At 41.4% G+C, this 25923-nt stretch overlaps 1 protein-coding gene across 1 annotated transcript in view; it reads right to left on the bottom strand.

The window, feature by feature from the left end:
- Positions 1–9287, bottom strand: part of LOC126259526 (basement membrane-specific heparan sulfate proteoglycan core protein-like) — a 209811-nt gene extending 200524 nt beyond the window's left edge. Inside the window, exons 1-2 of the mRNA XM_049956391.1 lie at positions 9169–9287; positions 8865–8986 (exon numbers count right to left, since the gene is read on the bottom strand). Of these exons, the coding sequence (XP_049812348.1) occupies positions 8865–8970 (106 nt within the window). The 5' untranslated portion in view covers positions 8971–8986; positions 9169–9287. The remainder of the gene's footprint in view (positions 1–8864; positions 8987–9168) is intronic.
- Between the last annotated feature and the right edge of the window lie 16636 nt (positions 9288–25923).

Below are 25923 nucleotides of genomic sequence, written 5' to 3'. Positions count from 1 at the left end.
TAGTAGAATACCTAGACAGGGATGCCGTCGCCCGGTAAGAACGCTGAAATTTGAGGAATATGTCTTGTAGGATGTGGAGCGGGATCCTTCAATCAGCACTCGTGCAATTGCACGTAACATGGGAACGAAACAGACGATTGTAAGAACAGTTCTTCGAGAGCAATTGTTACGTCCATTTCACTTACAGCGTGTCCACAACCTGGAACCAGTTAATTATCCACCCAGAGCACAGTTTTCGTAGTGGTACCTGGAACAGTGTGAAACGCATCCTACATTTCCATCCTCTGTGTTCTTTACCGATGAAGCAACATTCGGGCATGATGGAGTCTTCTACATGCACAATTCGCATGTTTGGAGTGAGGATAACCCTCATCAAGTGCGGTTCTTCGTTAGTGTGTCGGTCGGTGGTTGTTGGGGGCTGTTTAATTTGTCCGTATCTGCTACCTAGGCTATTAAATGGCAGGCACTATTGCAATTCTCTCGCCAGAGCATTGCCAGAATTGCTGGAAGACGTCCCGCTCCCTACGAGACAACGCATGTGGTTCCAACAAGACGGGGTGCCAGCACATTTCATTCGTCGTGTGCGTCGATTTCTGAACCGACGGTTCCCCGAAACGTGGATTGGCTGAAGTGGTCCTGTACCATGGCCTGCTTGATCCACTGATATGTCCTCTCTGGACTTCGTTGTGTGGGGAGAGATGCGCAACCTGATGTTGCATCAGAAGAGGATCTGATTGCCTGGATAGTAGTAGCAGCAGCACGAACAATTCAGGATACTTTTGAGGTTTTTGCCCATGACAGACAAAACGTGATCCGACGGTGTAACCTTTGTTTACGTATCAGTGGAGCCGTTTTCGAGAATCTACTGGAATTGAAATTGGGTTGTGTTAATGTGTTGTCTCTTAGTCATAAAAAAATGGTAAAGTGTTTCTTGGTTTAATTAATTTGCAGCCAGAGAAATCTTCCTCTACCGGTTTAAATACTCCTCATAGGAAAAAATGACATTAGGGAAAAATATTTGTTTTGATGTCCCCTACAACCTCCCAGACTTTGTCGGTTTAAATACTTTTCACCCTGTGGAAGGTCAATGCATTGATGGAGCTGTCGTTTGTACTCAGGTAATTCATGTGCAAAGGCGTCCGACGTGATTATGGCCGCAAACGGGAATTAACATGCATGGGACATTCCATTGAGGATATTACTGAGGAATTCCATACTCCGAGATCCACATCGTCAAGAGTGCACGGAGAATACAAAATTTCAGGCATTACCTCTCAGCACGGTCAACGCAATGGCCGTGACCCTAGCCTACTGGAAAGGCGTAGCGTGGTCGTCTGAGTACCGATTTCTGTTGGTTAGAGTTGATGGTAGGGTTAGAATGTGGCGCATATCACACGAATCAACGGAGCCAACTGTGCAAGCTGGTGGCGTCTACATAATGGTGTGGCCTACGTTTACACGGAATGGAATGGATCCCCTGGTCCAAATGAACTGATCATCGATTAGAAATGATTGTTTCGGCTACTTGGAGACCATTTGCCGCTACCTGAACTTCACGTAGTGAATGAGAATGCGTCATATCACCGGGCACAGTTATTCGCGACTGGTGTGAAGAACATTCTGGACAATTCGAGCGGATGATTTGGCCACCCAAAGCGCCAGACATGAATCCCATGGTACATTTAGGGACGTAACCGCGGGGTCAGTTGGTGCACAAAATCCTGCGCCGGCTAACTTCCGGAATTATCGACGTCAATAGAGGCAGCACGGCTGATTGTTTCTGCAGGGGACTTCCAACGTCTTTTTGAGTCCATGCCACGTCGAAATGCTTCACTTTGTCGGGCAAATGGAGGTCCTACATGATAACACGGGATATCCCATGACTTTTTCCCACGTCAGTGAATAACGAACTTCGCAAATGTACTGGTACACAGTATTTTCAAATGTTCGATATTCACCCAAGTCCTTCACCCCACATCAGTGAACGTCAGGTTGGGCAAAGTGGACGACTACAGGAGGTACAATGCTAGTTGGACCTTTTCTCGCTGTCATGGCAACACGAGGCAGTTTCATGTTCACTACCGTAAGAGGGCTTCACTTTCAGCTTAGAGATCATTTTCATCGGTACCTTCAACGTCTTCTAACATTTTCCTCAGAAAGGCCGAAAAAATGTGGATCAGCACTGATACGCGTGAATGACAACTCGATGCCATAGCAAAAATGACAATAATTGAGAACAATAATGAAACCTTAATATGAAATTATTTTTAACTGATAAGTCAATTTTGACAGCAGAATAAACAGAAACACTTACGATGTCGTAAAGTCACTAATGCAATCACCCAAACATGACAGTTTTCCAATACGAAAGTAGATGACAGTGCTTGTATTATGTCTGAAGGTCGGTTATTAGCTGCCAACAAGCTACGTTGAGCCGCCAACAACAGAATGACCAAGAGAGGAAGTGGCAGAGATGTGCAGTTTCACTGGTATATAAAACACCTCCACGGTTCCATATGAGGGTAAAATTCAAACGTCAAGGTATCGCGAGAACAATTTCACCTTTCTTCAGATGCCTACCATTTACTGCCCGTGAGAATCTGTTACACTTCGATGAATAGTTGCAGTCCTTAAAGCGAATTCCTAAATAGTTTCGACGTGTTCCGCCAAATCTACTTCACAAGGACTTCAAGCCTGAGGGAAACAGTGTAGAATTCATCGCAGTAACGTGTTGTGTGATACTTCTCTGATTTTATTCACTATGCTTTCCAAAAAGGCCTCGTAAAAATCTAAATACCTCATGTCGTCATGTCTATTACCAACTTTATACATATACATTCTACGCCTTTAATACCTCTTCTTTGTGTCTACCCCTAAATCTCTGGACGAAGTTACAAGCTAAACGTGTAATAGGACACTATTGGTCTTTCTTTGTCGTTGATGAGAACATTATTCAGTTAAGGAGAACTGCCATTGATTATACTAAGCATGAATTTTGCCATGGCCTTCTCATATTTCCTAATGATCATCAATAACAATTATTTGTTGTAGACAAAGGCATATATCAGCATACAGTCTAAGAGGTCATTTGACTATATGTGAAACCATTTGTTTATTATTAAAACTTTACTCTCTATCCTAGCAAAGTTTGGCCGTCTTTTAAAATGTGATGGCTTCTATTGACTGGTCAAGACAGTCGGTTATATGTGAAGATACCTCGTATGTTTATATAGCGCTTCTTAAACGATAGTGCTGTGCAATTTCGAACAGCTTTCCAAAATTTAGGACAGCGGTATTTGTCCTTTCTACGTGCGTCAAATTATATATAGAGTTTCGAGTGTGCATATGGCATGTCTTTTCCCATCCGAGTGATTTCCTCTGGAGCATGCTGATGCTTTGATCGAATCTTCCTTCTCCCTATGAACGTTACTAATATTCGAATGTAGAATACGCTCTAGGTTCCTGCAAACCACGGATTTCATTGATAAACCGTCTGTAACTATGTATTTACCCTAATTATTAGCAGGACAGAATTGTGTTCGCTTGTAGTAGCTTGGAACAATTCCCTGCACAAAGCGTTCTCGATAAATATGAAATACAAAATACAAAAGTTCCACACCGGAAGACATATAATATTAAATACTCGTTGGAATACCATCTGGTCTCAGCAGTTGACTAAGAGTCAAAGCTGTAGAAAAACCTACTTTACAAAGTAATTATACGTTATTGACGACTATAATACACACCATCACAAAAAAGTCTTCCAACTGAACCGCAATGAGCAGCGAAAACATTTCTCGAGGCGCCCCATATAGCGTCGGGTTACCAACCTGAATGTCGCGAGCCATATGGCCCGCCAGCCATGAGTGGTGGTCTAGGGTGTCTTTTCTTTTCACAGCTGAACCTCTTCGATTTCCCTCCGCGGCAGCATTGCGGTACAGCGGTAGGTCGACGATATTCTATGCACCGTTTCATGGCAAGCAATCCTGGGCTAACATTTCAGCAATATAATGCCCGCCCGCGCATGGACATAGTTTCTCCTGGTTCCCTTCGTGCTTCCAAGCCCTACCTAGGCCATCAATGTCGCCGGATCTCTCTAATTGAGAACGTTTGGTGCATTATGAGCAGAGCCCTCTAACCAGGTCGGGATTTTTGACGATCTAAAGCTAAATAAGCTGAATAAGTGCTTGCATACGAGCCACAGATGGACCAGAGCGTTACTGGCTTGCTCTTTCTCTCACATTTATTGATTTTCGTCCCATTCAGATAATTCCTTCGTAGTGTGTCTGTTTTTATTTCTATTTTTTATAGTGTGTATTCAGTAGGTATTTACATAGCGCATTTTGATACCTTGTAAATCACTCTTGAATATTTAATACCTTTTATGCGGTACAGGCTATATACTGTTGGCGAACCTTAAGGTTATTGGTGCTCGTTCATTTTCTAGTTCACAATAGAGAGTTTTCATGTAAACGAGATCTTACTAAACTGATTCACGGGAGAACAGTACGAAAATTTGGTTTAACTACTGCCTCTTTAAAGTAAATATTTCATGTATACCTAATTTTCGGCTTAAAGATTGTGGATTCATACAAAGAAAGAAACGTAACATGTAAATATATCTACTTATCTCTTTATTTAGTACTACTACTCTATGTCTTTATAGGTTTACCATAGCGCTAAGTGGCAATTTAGGTTGAAAGAATTAGCAAAAAGAAGACAATTTAGCCTTCAGATCAGCCGAGAGCACTAATTCGCTGCTTCCTGGACTCGGGTGTGCACGCCGGCCCGGGATCGAATCCGCCCGCCGGATTAACGACGAGGGGCCGGTATGCCGGCCTGCCTGGATGTGGTTATTGGGCAGTTTTCCACATCCCGCCAGGCGAATACTGAGCTGGTCCCCAGCCTGCGCCTCAGCAACACGACTCACAGACAGCTGGAAACCTTCACAATCATCCATGGCTTACACTAGACATAGACAGCTGGGGTACACTAGTTCCGTCCTGGGGGGGCACAGTGTGGAAACAGGAAGGGCATCCGGCCACCCTTTGACTCCAACACTGCCAAATCTATAATAACAAGGCCGACCCAACATTGAAGCAGGACAAAGGCCCAAACGAAATGGAAATGAATTTTCAAAAGGAAACTTCTCTCTATTACCGACCGATATTTCATCAAAACCCTTAGAAAACTGCGTCAACAAAAATTAATTAATTTCGCTGTCTTTTCAATATTAAACAACGGTCATTGTTAGGACAACCATTATTGGAACGTGTTCTATTTCGAGAGAACCCGTGTAGTTCTGTAGATATCTCAAAATAACTTGAGTTTTAAAGCTTTCTGAACGTTATCACGGACAGTATCGTTTCCCGAGAAAGCTCTTTTTCTGGACTCTGCTATCTCGGTGCAGCAACGCGTCTTTAAAAAGTAGAGTTACAATCACACATTGGACATGTGTCTGGTATTTAAATGCATCGTTACTGTGTGAATCCTACGTAGATACAGAACATGTCACGAATATAAGACAGGCAATACTAATAAATTAGTAAATAACAAACGTGGATTTCGTAAATTGAGTTTTACGAAACTCGTCTCGCTGTTTTCCTCCATGAACTTCAGAGCTCAGTAGACAATGGTGCCTAACTTGATGTATTCCCCGACTTCCGAAAAGCATTCGATTCAGCTCTTCACTGTCTTTTAAAGGACTTCAACACGAACTTATCTAGTATCAGATAAATCTGTGACTGCAGTTTTAAGACTTCTTTGCTGATAAATGTCAAGACGCCCTTCTTAGAGGAATAAGATCGACAGGTGCGCAGGCAATTTCAGGAATAGCCCAAAAGAGTGTGGTTGGGGCTTTACTTGTAAGCGTAGGCTTCCGCAGCCGTTGTCACTGTCAATAAAACTCTTCTGGGCTCTTGACCGCATTGTCAATATATAAAATTGTCCGAGGTTTCGGAAACTATTGCAAACGGCTTTCCACAGAGCTTTCTGCTGAGCTAGTATATATTGAAAATTCGATCAACAGCCAAGAAGAATTTTATTGACAGGGTCATTACTGTTTACGATACATTTCGATTATTTAGTGGATGACGCTGGAGGTTCTGTGAGGATATTCACAGAAACATTGTCGACTATGGGAAGAATGCGCCGCCAGAAGGCTCTCGCGAAGTGTAGGAAGTCCTGCAGAGGGTTTAGACGTGATGTAAGGACTGGAAGTTACACTCAGTGTAATTGTAAAGCAAGGCACATAACGAGGTAAAGAGATGCGCTTTTGTGCAGTACAATATCTGCAGCACATCACTGGATGAAATAACTACTGTGAAATACCTGCAGGTATCTCAGCGGACCAAAAATGGAATAATGAAATAATACATGTAGCTTATAGATTTATCGAGAGAATTTTAAGGAAATGTTCATCCACGAAGCAAGTAGCTTGGAAAACATTCGGTCGTCCGTTTCTTGAAATTGCCCATCAGTCTAGCATACCTACAGGGTTGGATTAACACAAGCGACGGGGAAAATCCAATGAACAGTATCGAATTTCGTCACGTGATCGTTCAGTAGGTGCGAGAGCGTTACGGATGACCTCAATGATCGCCAGTGGTAATTGTTTTCCGCGCTATCGTGTAATGGAATCAGTTAAATTCACGAGAGCACCTTGCTTACAGAACTCATCATATCGTTTCTGTGGCTTTGTATATTACGTAGAGATTTGTGATTGAAATTCAGGAAGCGATCATGGCAACGTACTAGTTTCATATATGTCTCACGAAATGACCTCGACGGGAAAGTAAAAGATACTGTATCTCGTGCAGTCGTTCATCTCTCCCACCAATCGTGATTTAAAAGTAGAAGGTAGCAGAGCGTATTCATACAAGACATACCCTCCGCCAAGCACCGTAAGGTGGTTTGTAGATGTATTATAAGCTACGAGTTTAAACAGAGGACTAGATAGCATCACGCGTGTAATGGCTGTTTTGATGAATGATGACACGATACGTATACATTAAAGTAGTTATCGTACCACTAGAACCTATACCATACGCATGAAACTATGATTTCCACTGGTTCAGCTATTGAATAATACAAGACAGACGTGTCATAAATGCCCATTTTGATAACTCTCTCTCCAATAGTTTACTATATGTAAAAAAAGATAAAACACTAAACTTCAGATGGTCATATTATCTGCTACGAAGTCATCGTGCAACTGTCTCCTGAATCGGTACTGAGAGTGTTACAACATCAGTTATTAAATATGTGATTTTGTTTTTAGCAGAACATGTTACGCGATTACGTTAGTCCGTTATTAAGTGCTGTATAGATTTTCATAGCACTTGATAACAGAACGGCGCAGTCCCGAAAAAATTGTGGTAAAAATAAAATAATGTTATACATTTCACAACTGGTGGCGTTTCATGTTTAATATATCTTGCTGAGAAAATTTAAAACTGAGAAACGGAAACCACACTGTACCCAAATCTTTCACTTCATTTCGTCGGGTTGCAGTTCAAAATTACACGCATAAAAGTAATGAAAGTATCACGAACACTTCCCCAAGGATATAACAGGTGTCAGGATAAAAGCGTGCTTACTCCACTATAGTGAAGGTTGTTACTCTAAGTCAGAATTACTTGTGATCATCTCCTTATTCCATTTGTGGAATGAGAAAAGCATTCTGGTCCCCAGCGAAAAGTACACCTATACACTCAACACTTGCATAAAAAATAATGGGCCACAATATTATCTGTCTTGTAGCCAATAAATGTCCTTACTGGTCTCATAAGGAAGCATCATAAAATATTGCGTACGACGTCATGCTTCTATTGGATTAATATCACCAATGATTTCCTATCAAACAAATTAACTGTTGGCTAATATTAACAATGTTTGAGGAAGACAGTAATTCATCACAGATTCGTGGAGTCATATTCGCGTTTTTCCTAGTTCCGTAAAAAAAAAAAAAAAAAAAAAAAAACAGATTATAAAAAGTTCAAACCTAGTTCAAACGGCTAATCAACACATTTTTACAGCAACTTCAATGACTAAGCTATTAACTGATTCTTCGCAGTTTCTATTTTCCTTTTTATTGGAAGATCAGAACGCGTATCTTCTAGTCATTAAAGGTTTCCAGTGTTTTCAACTTTTTTTTCCCAGATGTACTTCTTGTGAATCTCCTATTGATTATAAATATGTAACGGATCTCAGTCTTTCAGTCGTCAGATGGTAGGTTCTGCCTATTATATCTTCCGTTTGTATATCTCTACCGACCAAGTTTTCATGTACGCCTTGGCTGATTGCATTAAGCACGAATTGTAGGTCTCTCGTAGGCTAAATAAGGATGGAGGGCCGTAACTAAAGGATTGTGATACTTCATTTGCAATTCAACGTAGTGGTATGTCCACCAGTACCATTTCACAAACTTAAACGACACTTCAGAAAACTTTTCATACTTCCTGCTTTAGTCAACTCATTAGTTGCAACAGGAACACCTCTCACTTTCAAGGTACTGGTCCTACTTCTGCGTTCTTGAAATTCGCTGCAAAGACACGCACTTGTATGTAAGAAGTCTCGCGAATTTATGAACATAATTAATAAAAATATAAAATACGGTCACTGTTCTCTATTGTAGGAGCTCTTTGCCTTGAAAGCTCCTACCGGATGTAGCTGAAGTACTTGAAAATTAAGCATGTTCAAACAATCAAATTTTCCTGTATAATAGATATTACGCACATGAAATGTCAGTTTCCTCGGGAACACTTTGTATCTAACCTTACATCAGTAATCACTGCTGCTAGGCTCAGTATTTGACAGTATACTGATATACCCTAGTTGTGTGAAAACTTTAATCATGAGCTCACCCTGTGCTGCTGCATTTTGTAGAGATATCATTACCATCAGGATGACTGCAATGGGCCGAGTGTTTGCTGCTGCACGTAGTATCACTGTGTTATGGTTCACTACCATTATTTCAGGCTGCAACCTGCAAAGAACGAAAAATGTTTGTTGGTTATTATTTACTTTATAACATACAAATATAAAAATAGATACATGTGTCAGCAGTCTCGAGAGTGAAGCAGTACGTAATTCTGGAGAAAATTTGGCGGTCACGTCATATTCAACTGTGTAGTTAGGGGAGAAATGTGTGAATTATGTAGTTCTTACGACGGGTGAAACAGCTAATCGCAGAATTTCTCAGTATTAGACGGAGCTCATTCCCAGCGACCTGTCGCCGTGCCCTTCCTGAGTGAGACTGGTCCACTCGGCGGCAGAGCTCGGCAGCCTAGCCGATTAGAGCAATTGACAGCAATCATGCCATCTGCGCATGCGTTAAGCTACCACTTACGTGAAGAATGGCGCATCATTGCTGTTTTGACAAGGGTAGTTGTGTAGATGACGTATTTCTTCCTGCATACCGAAGTACCATGTATGCTTTTAATAAGAGAAATGCAACGGATATTATACGTGGAACTTCTGTGGCAAACGACGAAGCATTAGTAAGAATAACATAGACATATACACCTATTCACTCCTTTATGATCAAGTGAGATCGTTACATGGTAAAAATTTTATTCTTTGATTAAGTAAACCAATTTGTTGACTGACGCCACCTTTGGGAAGAGACATGAAATACCTTTATTCGGGCTCACTGCTAATGCCTCCAAACATTTCACAACATGTCGTGTGATATGAATAAAATAGCAAATTATGTCTGATCTGGAGCACGACTGTTTCTCTAAGTAGTGACTGAGTAATTTGACAAATAGCGTCAACATATCCGAAGTGAAAGGTACAAACAATGTTGTGCAGTGACGATTCGGAAACGATGCATTAGTTAACTATCAATGAAACAGCACAGTACCTTACGTTTACAATTATTATCATCTTCCAGCTTGATGATAGACATCCCTGTGCTTGTGAATCAGCTGAATGGGTTGAGAATAAATAAATCGCCAGGACCTGATGGGATTCTAATTCGGTTTTACAGAGAGTACTCTACTGCATTGGCTCCTTACTTAACTTGCATTTATCGCGTATCTCTTCCCCAACTTTAAGTCCCGAGCGACTGGAAAAAAGCGCAGGTGACGCCTGTATATAAGAAGGGTAGAAGGACGGATCCTCAAAATTACAGACCATTATCCTTTACATCGGTTTGTTGCAGGATTCTCGAACATATTCTCAATTCCAGTATAATGAATTTCCATGAGACAGAGAAGTTGCTGTCCATGCATCAGCACGGCTTTAGAAAGCATCGCTCCTGCGAAACGCAACTCGCCCTTTTTTCACATGATATCTTACGAACCATGGATGAAGGGTATCAGACGGATGCCATATTCCTTGACTTCCGGAAAGCGTTTGACTCGGTGTCCAACTGCAGACTCCTAACTAAGGTACGAGGATATGGGATTGGTTCCCAAATATGTGAGTGGCTCGAAGACTTCTTGTAATAGAACCCAGTACGTTGTCCTCGATGGTCAGTTTTCATCGTAGGTGAGGCTATCATCTGGAGTGCCCCAGGTAAGTGTGGTAGGTCCACTGTTGCTTTCTATCTACATAAATGACCTTTTGGATAGTGTGGAGAACAATGTGCTGCTGTTTGCTGATGATGCTGTGGTGTACGGGAGGGTGTCGTCGTTGAGTGACTGTAGGAGGATACAAGATGACTTGGGCAGGATTTGTGATTGGTGTAAAGAATGGCAGCTAACTCTAAATATAGATATATGTAAATTAATGCAGGTGAATATGAAAAGAAACCCGTAATGTTTGAATACTCCATTAGTAGTGCAGCGTTTGACACAGTCACGTCGATTAAATATTTGGGCGTAACATTGCAGAGCGATATGAAGTGGGAAAAGCATGTAATGACAGTTGTGGGGAAGGCGAATAGTCGTCTTCGGTTGATTGGCAGAATTTTGGGAAGATGTGGTTCATCTGTAAAGGAGACCGCTTATAAAACTCTAATACGACCTATTCTTGAGTAGTTCTCGAGCGTTTGGGATCCCTATCAGGTCGGATTGAGGGAGGACATAGAAGCAATTCAGAGGCGGTGTGCTAGATTTGTTACTGGTAGGTTCCATCATCACGCGAGTGTTACGGAAATGCTTCAGGAACTCGGGTGGGAGTCTCTGGAGGAAAGGAGGCGTTCTTTTCGTGAATCGCTACTTAGGAAATGTGGAGAACCAGCATTTGAGGCTGACTGCAGTACAATTTTACTGCAGCCAACTTATATTTCGCGGAAAGGCAACAAAAATAAGATAAGAGAGATTAGGGCTCTTACAGAGGCATATAGGCAGTCATTTTTCCCTCGTTCTGTTTGGGAGTGGAAGAGGGAGAGAAAATGATAGTTGTGGTACGAGGTACCCTCCGCCACGCACCGTATGGTGGATAGCGGGATATGTATGTAGATGTAGATGTCTGCGTACGTGTCTTCCAGTATATAGTTATTGTGGTGCTCAGTTCGAGGATATGATTGATGCCGTGTCCATGCTAATCTATCCTGTACAACCGTCTTCATCTGTGTATGACAGGAGGAATATACGAGGTTATCTTACTACAGTCCAACCTTGCGTTCCCTCCAGATCGTTTACTAAATGCATTTTTCTAAATTGGCAAACTGAAGGGTCCCCGATACATCAGCATGTGCACAATGAATCCCATGTTTTACCCATGAGGCATACAGGCAGTCATTTTTCCCTCGTTCTGTTTGGGAGTGGAACAGGGAGAGAAGATGCTAGTTGTGGTACGAGGTACCCTCCGCCACGCACCGTATGGTGGATTGCGGAGTATGTATGTAGATGTAGATGTAGATGTGTATGTAGATGTAGATGTCTGCGTACGTGTCTTCCAATATATAGTTATTGTGATGCTCAGTTCGAGGATATGATTGATGCAGTGTCCACGCTAGTCTATCCTGTACAACCGTCTTCATCTGTGTATAACAGCAGGAATATACGTGGGTATCCTACTACATTCCAACCTTGCGTTCCCTCCACATCGTTTACTAAACGCATTTTTCTAAATTGGAAAACTGAAGGGTCCTCGATACATCAGGAAGTGCACAATGAATCCCATGTTTTACCCAATCTGTGCTATAAATTATTATTCAACTCAGTTCTATTCAGTATCTCCTCATTAACCATTCGATCTACCCATCTAATCATTAGCATCATTCTCTGGAATTGTATTTCCGTAGCTTATATTCTCTTCCTGTCTGAATGATTATAGTCAACGTTTCACCTTGTACAACGCTTTGCAGGAGACATATACCTTCAAAAATACACTTCTTGACTTTTATTCGTCTTCTTCTTTAATCCTCTTTCACGATTGCTACTTCCTTTTCTGGTCTTTTAATTTACAGTGGGGATACGATTCACGATAAACTATAGATCTGTCTCAGTCCCTTCTCAAAAATACTTTCCCATTGAAGTTCTTTGACTGTTTTCTCTACATGTTGTACATAACCTTTCCTCTCTGTTCTGTATCCATTCTATGTTCATAATTTCAGGTAATGTTTTCCAGTCACACTGTCGAAAGCTTTAAAACTACAAACGCTATAGTCGAAATTATGACGTTCTCCTGTCTATTTCCGAATACCAGTCACAGGGTTAGATTTCCCTTTAGTACTTTAAAACCCAAACTGACCTTTCCTGATGTCGTCTTCTCTTATCTCATCTTTATCTACTTCCTCTTCTGCTTCCATAATACAGTCTTCAAGTTTATATCTTTTGTGTCACACTTCTATACAATTCTTCCCCCTCATTACCTGGTTTACTATAATGTTATGATCTGAGCTCTTGATATGCATACAGCTGATTTCCTTTTCTCCAGATGTTTATTCGAAATTACAGTATGTGGTAGTTGCTTTCTCCACACTCATATATGCATACATGTCTTCAATAAAATCTAAGAGGTCATGTGTATTATTTTTAATAAAAGCAGGTTCGTAGACTAACTAAGTTCGTAAACTATTTTCAAAAGTTATTTCCACAGATGTCGTTGGAGGCATCAACACTCCACCAACAAGGATATTTGCATCACTGGATATAGCCTATGTTTTATTATATGTCTGTTGAAGAGACCAGTAACACTAAAAGAAAGAGTTCGCTTAATTGTAAGGAAGCTGTGAACTCAAAGCACTCACACTTGTTCTGGAGCGTAATTAACTTAGTTTCACCAGCAAGCTCTACCAACAACACAACGGCTTGGCACTAGGAAGTAGATTGGCACTGGGATGCAGCCTGTCTAAGATACTGACTGCTGTTTACATACACCATCTAGAACAAAAATATTTATCAGCTACTCAATAAATCACATACAGAATATCTTATTTGTGATTGTACAAATATGTATTTCCAGGACGTAAACTGTGAAATTAATGTATTGGCAGCAAACTACATAATAGTATTAAATTCAACTTTGAAACGAAAAGAATAAGAGCATCAATGGTCTTAGAGTTAAAATTTATAATAGTAGCCACAAACGTGAATGCAGTGTCTTCATAAAGCTTACCCCACAGATGTCAGCACTGACAGCTCATCATGTCATTCCAGCCAACACAAAAAGCGATATTTCTGAAACATGTTAGACAGAATGCCAACAGTTCCCATGAGTACCACAGATTAAGGATATCAAATGAATGTAATTAAAGACGGGTACGTATAATATTGGGTATGGACCTGTAGTAATAGACAAACTCGACAACAAAATTAAAACAAAGGCCACTAATTCACAGAACAGCAATTCATGTAGTATTAACTCCAGTACAATTCCCTCTCCTACAGAAGACAAGACCGAATGTATTCTTTGACAGTTGGTTTTTAACTACTAAAGTGATCCCAAATAGTGTCTATGAATGTGATAATAGTCGCCACAATCACCGTTACTGTATTCAGTAAACCATCTATATTCAATTTGACACTTGCACGTGTAAGTGTTCGCTTTCAGAGTTGCCACATCCGCTGCTAAATAATCGTAGTTACTACAACGTGTTGGCACCTACAATACTTGAGAATGGTCTTTAATGTGGATGTAGGCGAATCGTGCGAAATTAAACAAAGTTAGTGCATGTGAATCACAGCTGAGGTGGAACAAATACAATGTCCCCCAAAAATGGCAGGGCAGTGGTACCCCACATGAAGAAAGTGACGTAGTCAGCAAGGTTCACAGCAACAGATATTAAGAAATTTTAGTACACTATCTTTAGTACACTTCAAATACTGCAAGAGAATAATTCAACATACTGTCTTGTTTATTTTTATTTCAGTGTCGCGTAGTAAAACAAGTTTGTAACGCTGTAATTCACTAAATCCAGTTTATTTCTCTGCATTTAACATCCTATATTCAATGTATAAATGTTTTCAACTAAAGATAACAATAGTATATGCCTCCTTTAAATGACTTACCCTTCTAACTTGTCACTATATTACAGAATTTTTTGACACTCATGTGCTTCGTAACCACTCTACATTTGTTTTCAAAGGTATGTAGTAAATGAAAGTAAGTCAAAACAAGTGGAGCCGGTTGGCAATTTGTTTTGTGATGCAACGAAGTGTCTGATGAAGAAAACCAACGTGAATTGGCGCGTGTGTGTGAGCGTGTGTGTGTGTGTGTGTGTGTGTGTGTGAAAATGCGAATATCAACTTCAAAAAGACTCATACGAGCAAAACCGTAAAACCAAATGTTCCACCCGAACATTTTACCTAAGATTCATTCCAACCCAAGTCCGTAGAGCTGCCATCGTTATTACATTTTTGTAGCTGTGAATTATACTTTATGATAGGGCAACTCACACGTACACAAAAGTAACATATCTTTTGACGAAAGCATGCAAGTAACCTAATGAATTTAGTCAGTTCCAAAGTGGTAATAGTAATTTTTCAGTAAAGTTACCTAAAAACAGTTTGTGGCTGATTGTTACTCCATAGGAGCTAGGGTCTCCAATGACATCTTACTCGACTAAGTTGCAATTACAGTTTTTCTTTGATCGTTAGCCATATTCTATACCTTGTATGTTATCCTTTGTTTTCTATCCGGCCACTTGATACTCTGCTGCCATCACTATTTCATCTCTAAAAGCTAACTCTTCTTCTTCTACGGGATTCCTTTCTATTCTTTCAATCACTCGTTGCATTGTGATTCCTTAAAACTCTCAACAACTTCTGGACATTTCACTTTCTCCAGGTATCATTTCTTTAATTTACATTGGGGCTTAGTTAGGAAAAATGTATTCCAGCTTTCTCACTTTGTCGACGAAAACAGAACAACAGGTAACACTGAAAGTTAAGACCAATGTTTCACAAAGTGCTGTTCTCACTACACACACGGCCACAAATACACATAAACATTTTAAGGATGTGTATATTAAAGCTTAAGGATGTCCCAGACGTTTCTTTTCAATAACCTTTGTGGCAGCTAACAGTGTCTGCTCCTGCATAGGACATCTACCTTGCAAGACCTTAGCTTCCGTTGGCGTAATATGTTCATAATATTTCCTGCCCTTCATTTAATTGACGTACTAATAACTGGGAGTCGTCTTCCGTATAATGTGCTACTTCTTCATCATATGAATACAGGGTTATTACAAATGATTGAAGCGATTTCACAGCTCTACAATAACTTTATTATTTGAGATATTTTCACAATGCTTTGCACACACATACAAAAACTCAAAAAGTTTTTTTAGGCATTCACAAATGTTCGATATGTACCCCTTTAGTGATTCGGCAGACTTCAAGCCGATAATCAAGTTCCTTCCACACTCGGCGCAGCATGTCCCCATCAATGAGTTCGAAAGCATCGTTGATGCGAGCTCGCAGTTCTGGCACGGTTCTTGGTAGAGGAGGTTTAAACACTGAATCTTTCACATAACCCCACAGAAAGAAATCGCATGGGGTTAAGTTGGGAGAGCGTGGAGGCCATGACATGAATTGCTGATCATGATCTCCACCACGACCGATCCATCGGTTTTCCAATCTCCTGTTTAAGAAATGCCGAACATCATGATGGAAGTGCGGTGGAGCACCATCCTGTTGAAAGATGAAGTCGGCGCTGTCGGTCTCCAGTTGTGGCATGAGCCAATTTTCCAGCATGTCCAGATACACGTGTCCTGTAACGTTTTTTTCGCAGAAGAACTTCAAACCGTGAGATTGCACAAAACACGTTAACTTTTGGTGAATTGCGAATTTGCTGCACGAATGCGTGAGGATTCTCTACCGCCCAGATTCGCACATTGTGTCTGTTCACTTCACCATTAAGAAAAAATGTTGCTTCATCACTGAAAACAAGTTTCGCACTGAAAGCATCCTCTTCCATGAGCTGTTGCAACCGCGCCGAAAATTCAAAGCGTTTGACTTTGTCATCGGGTGTCAGGGCTTGTAGCAATTGTAAACGGTAAGGCTTCTGCTTTAGCTTTTTCCGTAAGATTTTCCAAACCGTCGGCTGTGGTACGTTTAGCTCCCTGCTTGCTTTATTCGTCGACTTCCGCGGGCTACGCGTGAAACTTGCCCGCACGTGTTCAACCGTTTCTTCGCTCACTGCAGGCCGACCCGTTGATTTCCCCTTTCAGAGGCATCCAGAAGCTTTAAACTGCTCTTACCATCGCCGAATGGAGTTAGCAGTTGGTGGATCTTTGTTGAACTTCGTCCTGAAGTGTCGTTGCACTGTTATGACTGACTGATGTGAGTGCATTTCAAGCACGACATACGCTTTCTCGGCTCCTGTCGCCATTTTGTCTCACTGCGCTCTCGAGCGCTCTGGTGGCAGAAACCTGAAGTGCGGCTTCAGCCGAACAAAACTTTATGAGTTTTTCTACGTATCTGTAGTATGTCATGACCATATGTCAATGAATGGAGCTACAGTAAATTTATGAAATCGCTTCAATCATTTGTAATAGCCCTGTATATTACCGCATTTAGTTTAGAGCATTCACCTAAGTTAATAGCAAGATATTGTTATTTTTGTGGCAGTTCAAAAATGGTTCAAATGGCTCTGAGCACTATGGGACTTAACATCTATGGTCATCAGTCCCCTATAACTTACAAGTACTTAAACCTAACTAACGTAAGGACATCACAAACATCCATGCTCGAGGCAGGATTCGAACCTGCGACCATAGCAGTCGCAGCGGCTCCGGACTGAGTGCCTAGAACCGCTAGACCACCGCGGCCGGCTGTGGCAGTTCAGTCCGAATATTGGTTTGATGCAGTACTCCACGGTCCTCTATTTTCTGTAAGCTTCTTTGTCTCTGCAAAGTACTACAAACATACATCCGTTATTGTATTCAATACTTGGGTTCCCTCTATAAATTTTACCATCGGATATCTTCCTTCCTACCCCCATAAACCATGGACCTTGAGTTGGTGGGGAGGCTTGCGTGCCTCAGCGATACAGATGGCCGTACCGTAGGTGCAACCACAACGGAGGGGTAACTGTTGAGAGGCCAGACAAACGTGTAGTTCCTGAAGAGGGGCAGCAGCCTTTTCAGTAGTTGCAGAGGCAACAGTCTGGATGATTGACTGATCTGGTCTTGCAACACTAACCAAAACGGCTTTGCTGTGCTGGTACTGCAAACGGCTGAAAGCAAGGGGAAACTACAGTCGTAAATTTTCCCGAGAGCATGCAGCTTTACTGTACGGTTAAATGACGATGGCGTCCTCTTGGGCAAAACATTCCGGAGGTAAAATAGTCCCTCATTCGGAACTCCGGGCGGGGACTACTCCAGAGGACGTCGTTATCAGGAGAAAGAAAACTGGCGTTCTACGGACCGGAGGGTGGAATGTCAGATCCGTTAATCGGGCAGGTAGGTTAGAAAATTTAAAAAGGGAAATGGATAGGTTGAAGTTAGATATTGTTGGAATTAGTGAAGTTCGATGGCAGGAGGAACAAGACTTTTGGTCAGGTGAATACAGGGATATAAATACAAAATCAAATAGGGGTAATGCAGGAGTAGGTTTAATAATAAATAGGAAAATAGGAATTCGGGTAAGCTACTACCAGCAGCATAGAGAATGCATTATTGTGGCCAAGATAGACACGAAGCCCATGCCTACTACAGTAGTACAAGTTTATATGCCAACTAGCTCTGCAGATGATGAAGAAATTGATGAGATGTATGATGAGGTAAAATAAATTATTCAGGTAGTGAAGGGAGACGAAAATTTAATAGTCATGGGTGACTGGAATTCGGGAGTAGGAAAAGGGAGAGAAGGAAACATAGTGGGTGAATATGGATTGGGGGAGAGAAATGAAAGAGGAAACCGTCTGGTAGAATTTTGCACAGAGCATAACTTAATCATAGCTAACACTTGGTTCAAGAATCATAACAGAAGGTTGTATACATGGAAGAATCCTGGAGATACTAGAAGGTATCAGATAGATTATATAATGGTAAGACAGAGATTTAGGATCCACGTTTTAAATTGTAAGACATTTCCAGGGGCAGATGTGGACTCTGACCACAATCTATTGGTTATGAACTGTAGATTAAAACTAAAGAAACTGCAAAAAGGTGGGAATTTAAGGAGATAGGACCTGGATAAACTGCAGAACCACAGGTTGTACAGAGTTTCAGGGAGAGCATAAGGCAACAATTGATAGGAATGGGGGAAAGAAATACAGTAGAAGAGGAATGGGTAGCTCTGAGGGATGAAGTAGTGAAGGCAGCAGAAGATCAAGTAATTAAAAAGGCGACGGCTAATAAAAATCCTTGGGTAACAGAAGACATATTGAATTTAATTGTTGAAAGGAGAAAATATAAAAATGCGGTAAATGAAGCAGGGAAAAAGGAATACAAAGGTCTCAAAAATGACGTCGACAGGAACTACAAAATGGCTAAGCAGGCATGGCTAGAGGACAAATGTAAGAATGTAGAGGCTTATCTCACTAGGTGTATGGTAGATAATGCCTACAGGAAAATTAAAGAGCCCTTTGGAGGAAAGACAACCACTTGTATGAATATCAATAGCTCAGATGGAAGCCCAGTTCTAAGCAAAGAAGGGAAAGCAGAAAGGTGGAAGGAGTATATAGAGGGTATATACAAGGGCGATGTACTTGAGGACAATATTATGGAAATGGAAGAGGATGTAGATGAAGATGAAATGGGAGATAAGATACTGCGTGAAGTGTTTGACAGAGCACTGAAAGACCTGAGTCGAAACAAGGATCCGGGAGTAGACAAAATTCCATTGGAACTACTGACGGCCTTGGGAGAGCCAGTCCTGACAAAACTCTACCATCTAGTGAGCAAGATGTATGAGACAGGCGTAATACCCTCAGACTTCAAAAAGAATATTATAATTCCAATCCCAAAGAAAGCAAGTGTTGACAGATGTGAAAATTACCGAACTATCAGTTTAATAAATCACAGCTGCAAAATACTGAGGCGAATTCTTTACAGACGAATGGAAAAACTGGTAGAAGACGACCTCGAGGAAGTTTGGATTCACTAGAAATGTTGGAACACGTGAGGAAATACTAACCTTAAGACTTATCTTACAAGAAATTTTAAGGAAAGGCAAACCTACGTTTCTAGCATTTGTAGATTTAGAGAAAGCCTTTGACAGTGTTGAATGGAATACTATCTTTCAAATTTTAAAGGTGGCAGGGGTAAAATACAGGGAGCGAAACGCTATTTACAATTTGTACAGAAACTAGATGGCAGTTATAAGAGTGAGGGGCATGAAAGGGAAGCAGTGATTGGGAAGGAGTAAGACAGGGTTGTTGCGTTTCCCCGATGTTATTCAATCTGTGGGCAAGTAGTAAAGGAAACAAAAGAAAAATTCGGAGTAGGTATTAAAATCCAGGGAGAAGAAATAATAACTCTGAGGTTCGCCGATGACATTGTAATTCTGTCAGAGGCAGCAAAGGACATGGAAGAACAGTTGAACGAAATGGACAGTTTCTTGAAGGGAGGATATAAGATGAACATCGACAAAAGCAAAACGAGGGTAATGGAATGTAGTCGAATTAACTCGGGTAATGCTGAGAGAATTAGATCAGGAAATGAGACACTTAAAGTAGTAAATGAGGTTTGCTATTTGGGGAGCAAAATAACTGATGATGGTCGAAGTAGAGAGGATATAAAATGTAGACTGGCAATGGCAAGGAAAGGGTTTCTGAAGAAGAGAAATTTGTTAACATCGAGTATAGACTTAAGTGTCACGAAGTCGTTTATGAAAGTATTTGTATGGAGTGTAGCCATGTATGGAAGTGAAACATGGACGATAAATAGTTTGGACAAGAAGAGAATAGAAGCTTTCGAAATGTGGTGCTACAGAAGAATGCTGAAGATTAGATGGGTCGATCACATAACTAATGAGGTGGTATTGAATAGAATTGGGGAGAAGAGGAGTTTGTGGCACTACTTGACAAGAAGAAGGGACCGGTTGGTAGGACATTTTCTGAGGCATCAATGGATCACAAATTTCACATTGGAGGGCAGCGTGGAGGGTAAAAATCGTAGAGGGAGACTAAGAGATGAATACACTAAGCAGATTCAGAAGGATGGAGGTTGCAGTAAGTACTGGGAGAAGAAGAAGCTTGCACAGGATAGAGTAGCATGGAGAGCTGCATCAGACCAGTCTCAGGACTGAAGACAACAACAACAACAGATCTTCCTTCCAGTACCAGATTCACAATTGATTCACGTTCCACAACAAGTATCATTATGTGACCGCTACTTTTAGGGAAGTTGTGTCATTAACTTTCTTTTCCACATCTCGATACAATATTTCAAATGGTTCAAATGGCTCTGAACACTATGGGACTTAACATCTGAGGTCATCCTGCCTCTAGAACTTAGAACTACTTAAACGTATCTAAGGACATAACAAACATCCATGCGCGAGGCTGGATTCGAGCCTGCGACCGTAGCGGTCGCGCGGTTCTAGACTGAAGCGCCTAGAACCGCTCGGCCACACTGGCCGGCCTTCAATATTTCCTCATTACTTTTTCGCTCAACTCAATTTTCAGCCTTCTTCAGTAGAATCACAGTTTAGAAGCGACTCTTCTCTGAACTGGGTATGTTCCCTTTTTCACTTCTGCACAAGGCTACACTCTAGACATCATAATAAAAGATTTCTAACTCTTAAATTTATATTTGGTGTTTCACATTACCTATTTGTGAGATATGATTTCATTTATTGCTCTATTTTGTTGTCCTCTTCACTTCGGCCATCATCAGTTAGTTCGCTGCCGAAGTAGCAAAACTCATCTATTACTTGTAGTGTCTCATTTCCTGATCTGATTTCCTCAGGGTTTAATTCGCAAAAAATTCCAATAAAATTGTCGTACTTTTCAGATATTCATCTTGAAACCTCCGTGTCGCGTAGGGTAGCCGCGCGGTCTGTGACGTCTTGTCACGGTCCGCGCGGCTCCTCCCGTCGGACGTTCGATTCCTCCCTCTGGCATGGGTGTGTGTGTTGTCCATAGCGTAAGTTAGTTTAAGATGGATTAAATAATGTTTAAGCTTAGGGACCGATGACCTTAGCAGTTTTGTACCATAAGCCTTACCACAAATTTCCTATTTTTTCGAAATCTCCTTTAGACTCTGTCAGTTCGTTCAAGAGATCTTCCAAGTCCTTCGTCGTCTCTGGAAGAAATGCAGAGTTATCTACAAACTTCAATTTTTTCTTTCTGCTCCCTGAACTTTAATTTTCTATAGAAATGTCTCCAAGATTTACTTTCCTGGATGCGTAAAGTGTAGAGTGAATACCACCAGAGACAGGCTGCAACCTCGTGTTACTCTGTTCACAGTTACTGTTCCCTTTCAAGTATTTCAGCTCCTAGAACTGCATGCTGTAATTTGTAAGATCTGTAGATAACAATCTGTATTTTATGTCTGCTACAATTTTATACATGAATTCCGGACAACATTGCAAAAGTTTTTTCCGCAGTTACAAATGCTGTGAATGCAGGGTTGTGTTTCTTCAACCTATGTCCTAACATCACTCATAGGGTCATTATTGCATCGCATCTTCCTCCATTTCTATAGGACCTGTAACCCATCGTCCCCAATGTCGGCTTCTACCACTCTTTCTGTATAGGTACCCTGCAGTTCTGCTCTTCAAATTGCTATTACAATATCGAATAAATTTGACTAGTTACTTATAGTAGATGGGGAAGAGCCTCATCCAGCTGCAAGTCACAGAAGGGTGCAGCAGACTTCCAGCAGAGAAACATAATTTATAATGTTTTCTTAGGTGAAGCTCAAATCAAGAAAATAAGTATTTACCCAGTAACAAATGCTCTCTCTCATCATGATGTACAGTTAGTCATCAAGGTCTTCAAGAGGCGTGCGGGAAGTCGGCATTGCCGTACAGAACAGTGGCACGTTGGGTAAAAGCCTTCAACGAAGTCGGAAAACTGTGGCAGAAATGCATCGGGCAGGTCGTCTAGCGTCTCTGGAGAAGTGCATTGCCGTTGCCGCGTTAGTGGACAGTTGTCGACGCCATACGATTCGTAAGCTCGCCCACGAAACTGGATTATCGCATACGACTGTGCTTCGCATCCTGATCGAGCAAGCTAGAAATTGCATCACGATGGGTTCCGCATGACTTGACGGAAATGCAGAAATGGATGCGTTACGACGCTGCTCAGACGCAGTTGGTGCGCTATGAGCTCGAAGGAGAAGCTTTCTTACGCCCTATCTGAACACATCGTACGAGCCAAAACTGAAACGCCAATTCAACAAATGGCGTCATTATGGGTCGCCGCGAAAGTCGGAAGTGCGCCAGAGCCCCATTATGGTGAAAGTTATGGTGATTCTCGAGTAGACTGTGATAGTGTTACCCTAACGCATTACATTCCTCCACGGTAGACCGTAAATGCTCAGTATTACTGTTCGTTTTTGGAGCATCACCTGCGACTAGCTTTGCGAAAGAAGCGGCGGCACTTTCTGCGCAACCCACCCATCATTTTGCACGAGAATGCGCGGGCACATACAGCGCAAGCTGTGGCTGCTCTATTCCGTCGATCGGAGTGGGAAGTAGTGTACCATCCAGCATATTCCCCGGATTTAAGTCCTTGTGACTTTGATTTGATTCCGAAGATGAAGGAACCACTTCGTGGCATTCGCTTCATAACTGTTCCAGAGATTCGACAGGCAGTAGACCGGACCATTCGCACCATCAACAGAAAAGGGCTGACGGTATACTACGCCTTCCACATCGCTGGCAATGGGTTCTACGCGACACTGGTGACTACTCTGAAGGACAGTAACAGGTGCAGACATGTAACTCTTTTGAATCTGCTGTTAATAAATAGTTGCCCCTATTTAAGTTCCAACCCTCGTATAATGCGTATCCACAAGAATGCGATCAACCCTGGGTACGATCTTACAAAGTGTCGGCTTAGCCTTCACTCCGCTTACAATGATAGTTGCCTTCTTCGGATCAGCCATCATCCGAAGGGATTCAAAGATAGCCTGAGAACCGTAGTAGTAGGCATCATTCCTGCCGACATTTGCCTCTATTTGCAGCCATCTGCACCAAATGATCTCTCCGGTAGCATAATATACCGCACCTGCCCTCCATTCGGATCTCCAGGAGAGGACTGCGAAGGGAGACATAACCATGAGAAAGGACTGAATAAACAACGAAAGGATAACGTTCTACGAGGCGCGTTGTGGAATTTGGGAAGTTTGAAAGTGGTACGCAAGCTAGAAAACCTGAAAACAGACATTATGAGGCTCAATGTGGATATAGTCGTAGTCAGTGAAGTATAAAGGAAAGAAGACAAGGATTTCTGGTCAGATGCGTATACAGTAGTACTAACAGCAGCAGAAAGCGTTGTTTAGGTTTCGTTGTGAATAGGAACGTAGGGCGGAGAGTGAGGTACTGTAAAGAGCTCAGTAATAGGGTTGTTCTCATCAGAATCGATAGCAAACCAACACCGACAACGATTGTGTAGGTATACATGCCGACGTCGCAAGCAAGAGATGAAGAAACAGAGAAAGCACATGAAGATATTGCGCAGATAATTAAGTACGTAAAGGAAAATGAAAATCTAATGGTCATGGAGGATTGTAGACGAAGGAGGAGATGAAAAGGTTAAGGGGAAAGTATGGGACTGCTCCACGAATGAGAGAGGAGAAACATTAATTGAATTGTGCAATACATTTCATCTAATAATAACCAACACTCTATTAAACAATTTTAAAAGGAGGAGGTATACTTGGGAAAGAACGGGAGTAGGATGATTTCAGTTAAATTACTTCATGGTCAGGCTGAGATTCCGAAACCAGTTACTGGACTATAAGACGCACGTAGATGGAGATATAGCCTCAGATCGGGATGAAGTAGTGATGAAGATTAAGCTGAAGCTTAAGTGAATAGTGAGGGAGACTCAATAAACAAGTGGGATAAGGAAGTACCAAGGAATGAAGAGATACGCTTGATTTCTCTAAGCCTATACATACTGCGATAATGAATAGCTAGGTAAGCAGTTCAGTTGAAGAGGAATGGACATCTCTAAAAAGGGCAACCATAGAAGCTGGAAAGGGAAACATAGCTACAAGGGAGGTATCCACGAAGAAACCACCGGTAAGAGAAGGAGAACTTCAATTGCTCGATGAAAGAAGACAGCACAGAAATGTTCAGGAAACTTCAGGAATACAGAAATAAAAGTCACTTTGGAATTAAACAAATAGGAAATGCAGGTAAGTTAAAGCTAAATGGCTACCTGAAAAATATGAACTCGAAAAAGAAAAGATTGTCAGAAGGACTGACACAGCGTATAGGAAACTCAAAACAACTTTCTGTGAAAGTAAATGTAAAGGTGGAAGAATTAACGCTGAAATGGGAATTAAAGAGTCAAATGCAGAGAAAAGAGCTGATAAAGGCACTAGAGAGGCAATTCTGAAATTGCAGTTGATGATCGAAGCAAGATTAAAGAAAAATCAAGACCCGTTCACTGGATTTCTCGACTTCGAGAAAGCGTTTGACTATGTCAAATGTTGTCAGATGTATGGAATTCTGATAAAAACAGGGATAAGGTTCGGGGGAAACGATTAATATACAATATTTATAAGAATTACAATGGGGTAATAAGACTGGAAGACCAAGAAGGAAGTACATCTGTTAAGAAGGGTGTAAGACAGGGAGGTATCCTTCCACCCTTACCTTTAAATCTAGACATCGAAGAAGCCACGTCATAAATAAAAGGTTCAAATGTAGAAATAAAATTCAACGTGAAAGGATGTCAGCGATTCGCTGTTGACAGCTATCCTCAGTGAAAGTGAAGGATAATTAAAGGATCTGCTGGACGGATTGAACAGTCTAATGAGTACTGAGTATGGATTGAGAGTACACTAATGCTGAATGCGTTTCTACATACGTCTCCATACACGCGGGCAATGAAACTCGGAGCTATCGTTTGTCCTGGATGGCACAAGTGGCAGCTTGACCTCTTCAATTCGTTGGCGTTTATTGCGAAACTGTTTTGTTGTTGTAAGGAGTTATTCCACTATGAATGTAAATTTCCCTGGCGTATGCTATATATGAAAAGCTCTCGGGTTTGCTGCCTGGTGACAGCGTTAAAATACCGCGACGTTTCGGTAAGTGAAGAGACACGCGTCAGCTTAAATAACAGAAGAGAATGGCGCAAGGAGCAGCACACGTGGCTGTGGAGTGGAGGGCTGAGCGACGTAAGAATACAAGGGCAGCAGCATTCACTGTCTCACACACTGTCCTCTATTGTCCAAATTATATATCATTTACATCACAATACAAATTCCAACAAATGACTAAGTTGTGATACAAAGTCACATTATCATATAAGTTAGTCCCGTTCACCCAGAATGACAAGAATAATCACAGCCAGCGAATTACACGTCAATCTAAATGACTGACACCTTGAAATCCACTTCATTTCCAAAGACTGAGTCTGATACTAATAGGGTCTATGTGCCCAAATGGGGTTTATAGG

The sequence above is a fragment of the Schistocerca nitens genome, chromosome 5 (assembly GCF_023898315.1).
Source record: "Schistocerca nitens isolate TAMUIC-IGC-003100 chromosome 5, iqSchNite1.1, whole genome shotgun sequence".
NCBI lineage: Eukaryota > Metazoa > Arthropoda > Insecta > Orthoptera > Acrididae > Schistocerca > Schistocerca nitens.
The sequence above is the reverse complement of the archived record's forward strand: the minus strand, read 5'-3'. Positions and strand labels throughout refer to the sequence as shown.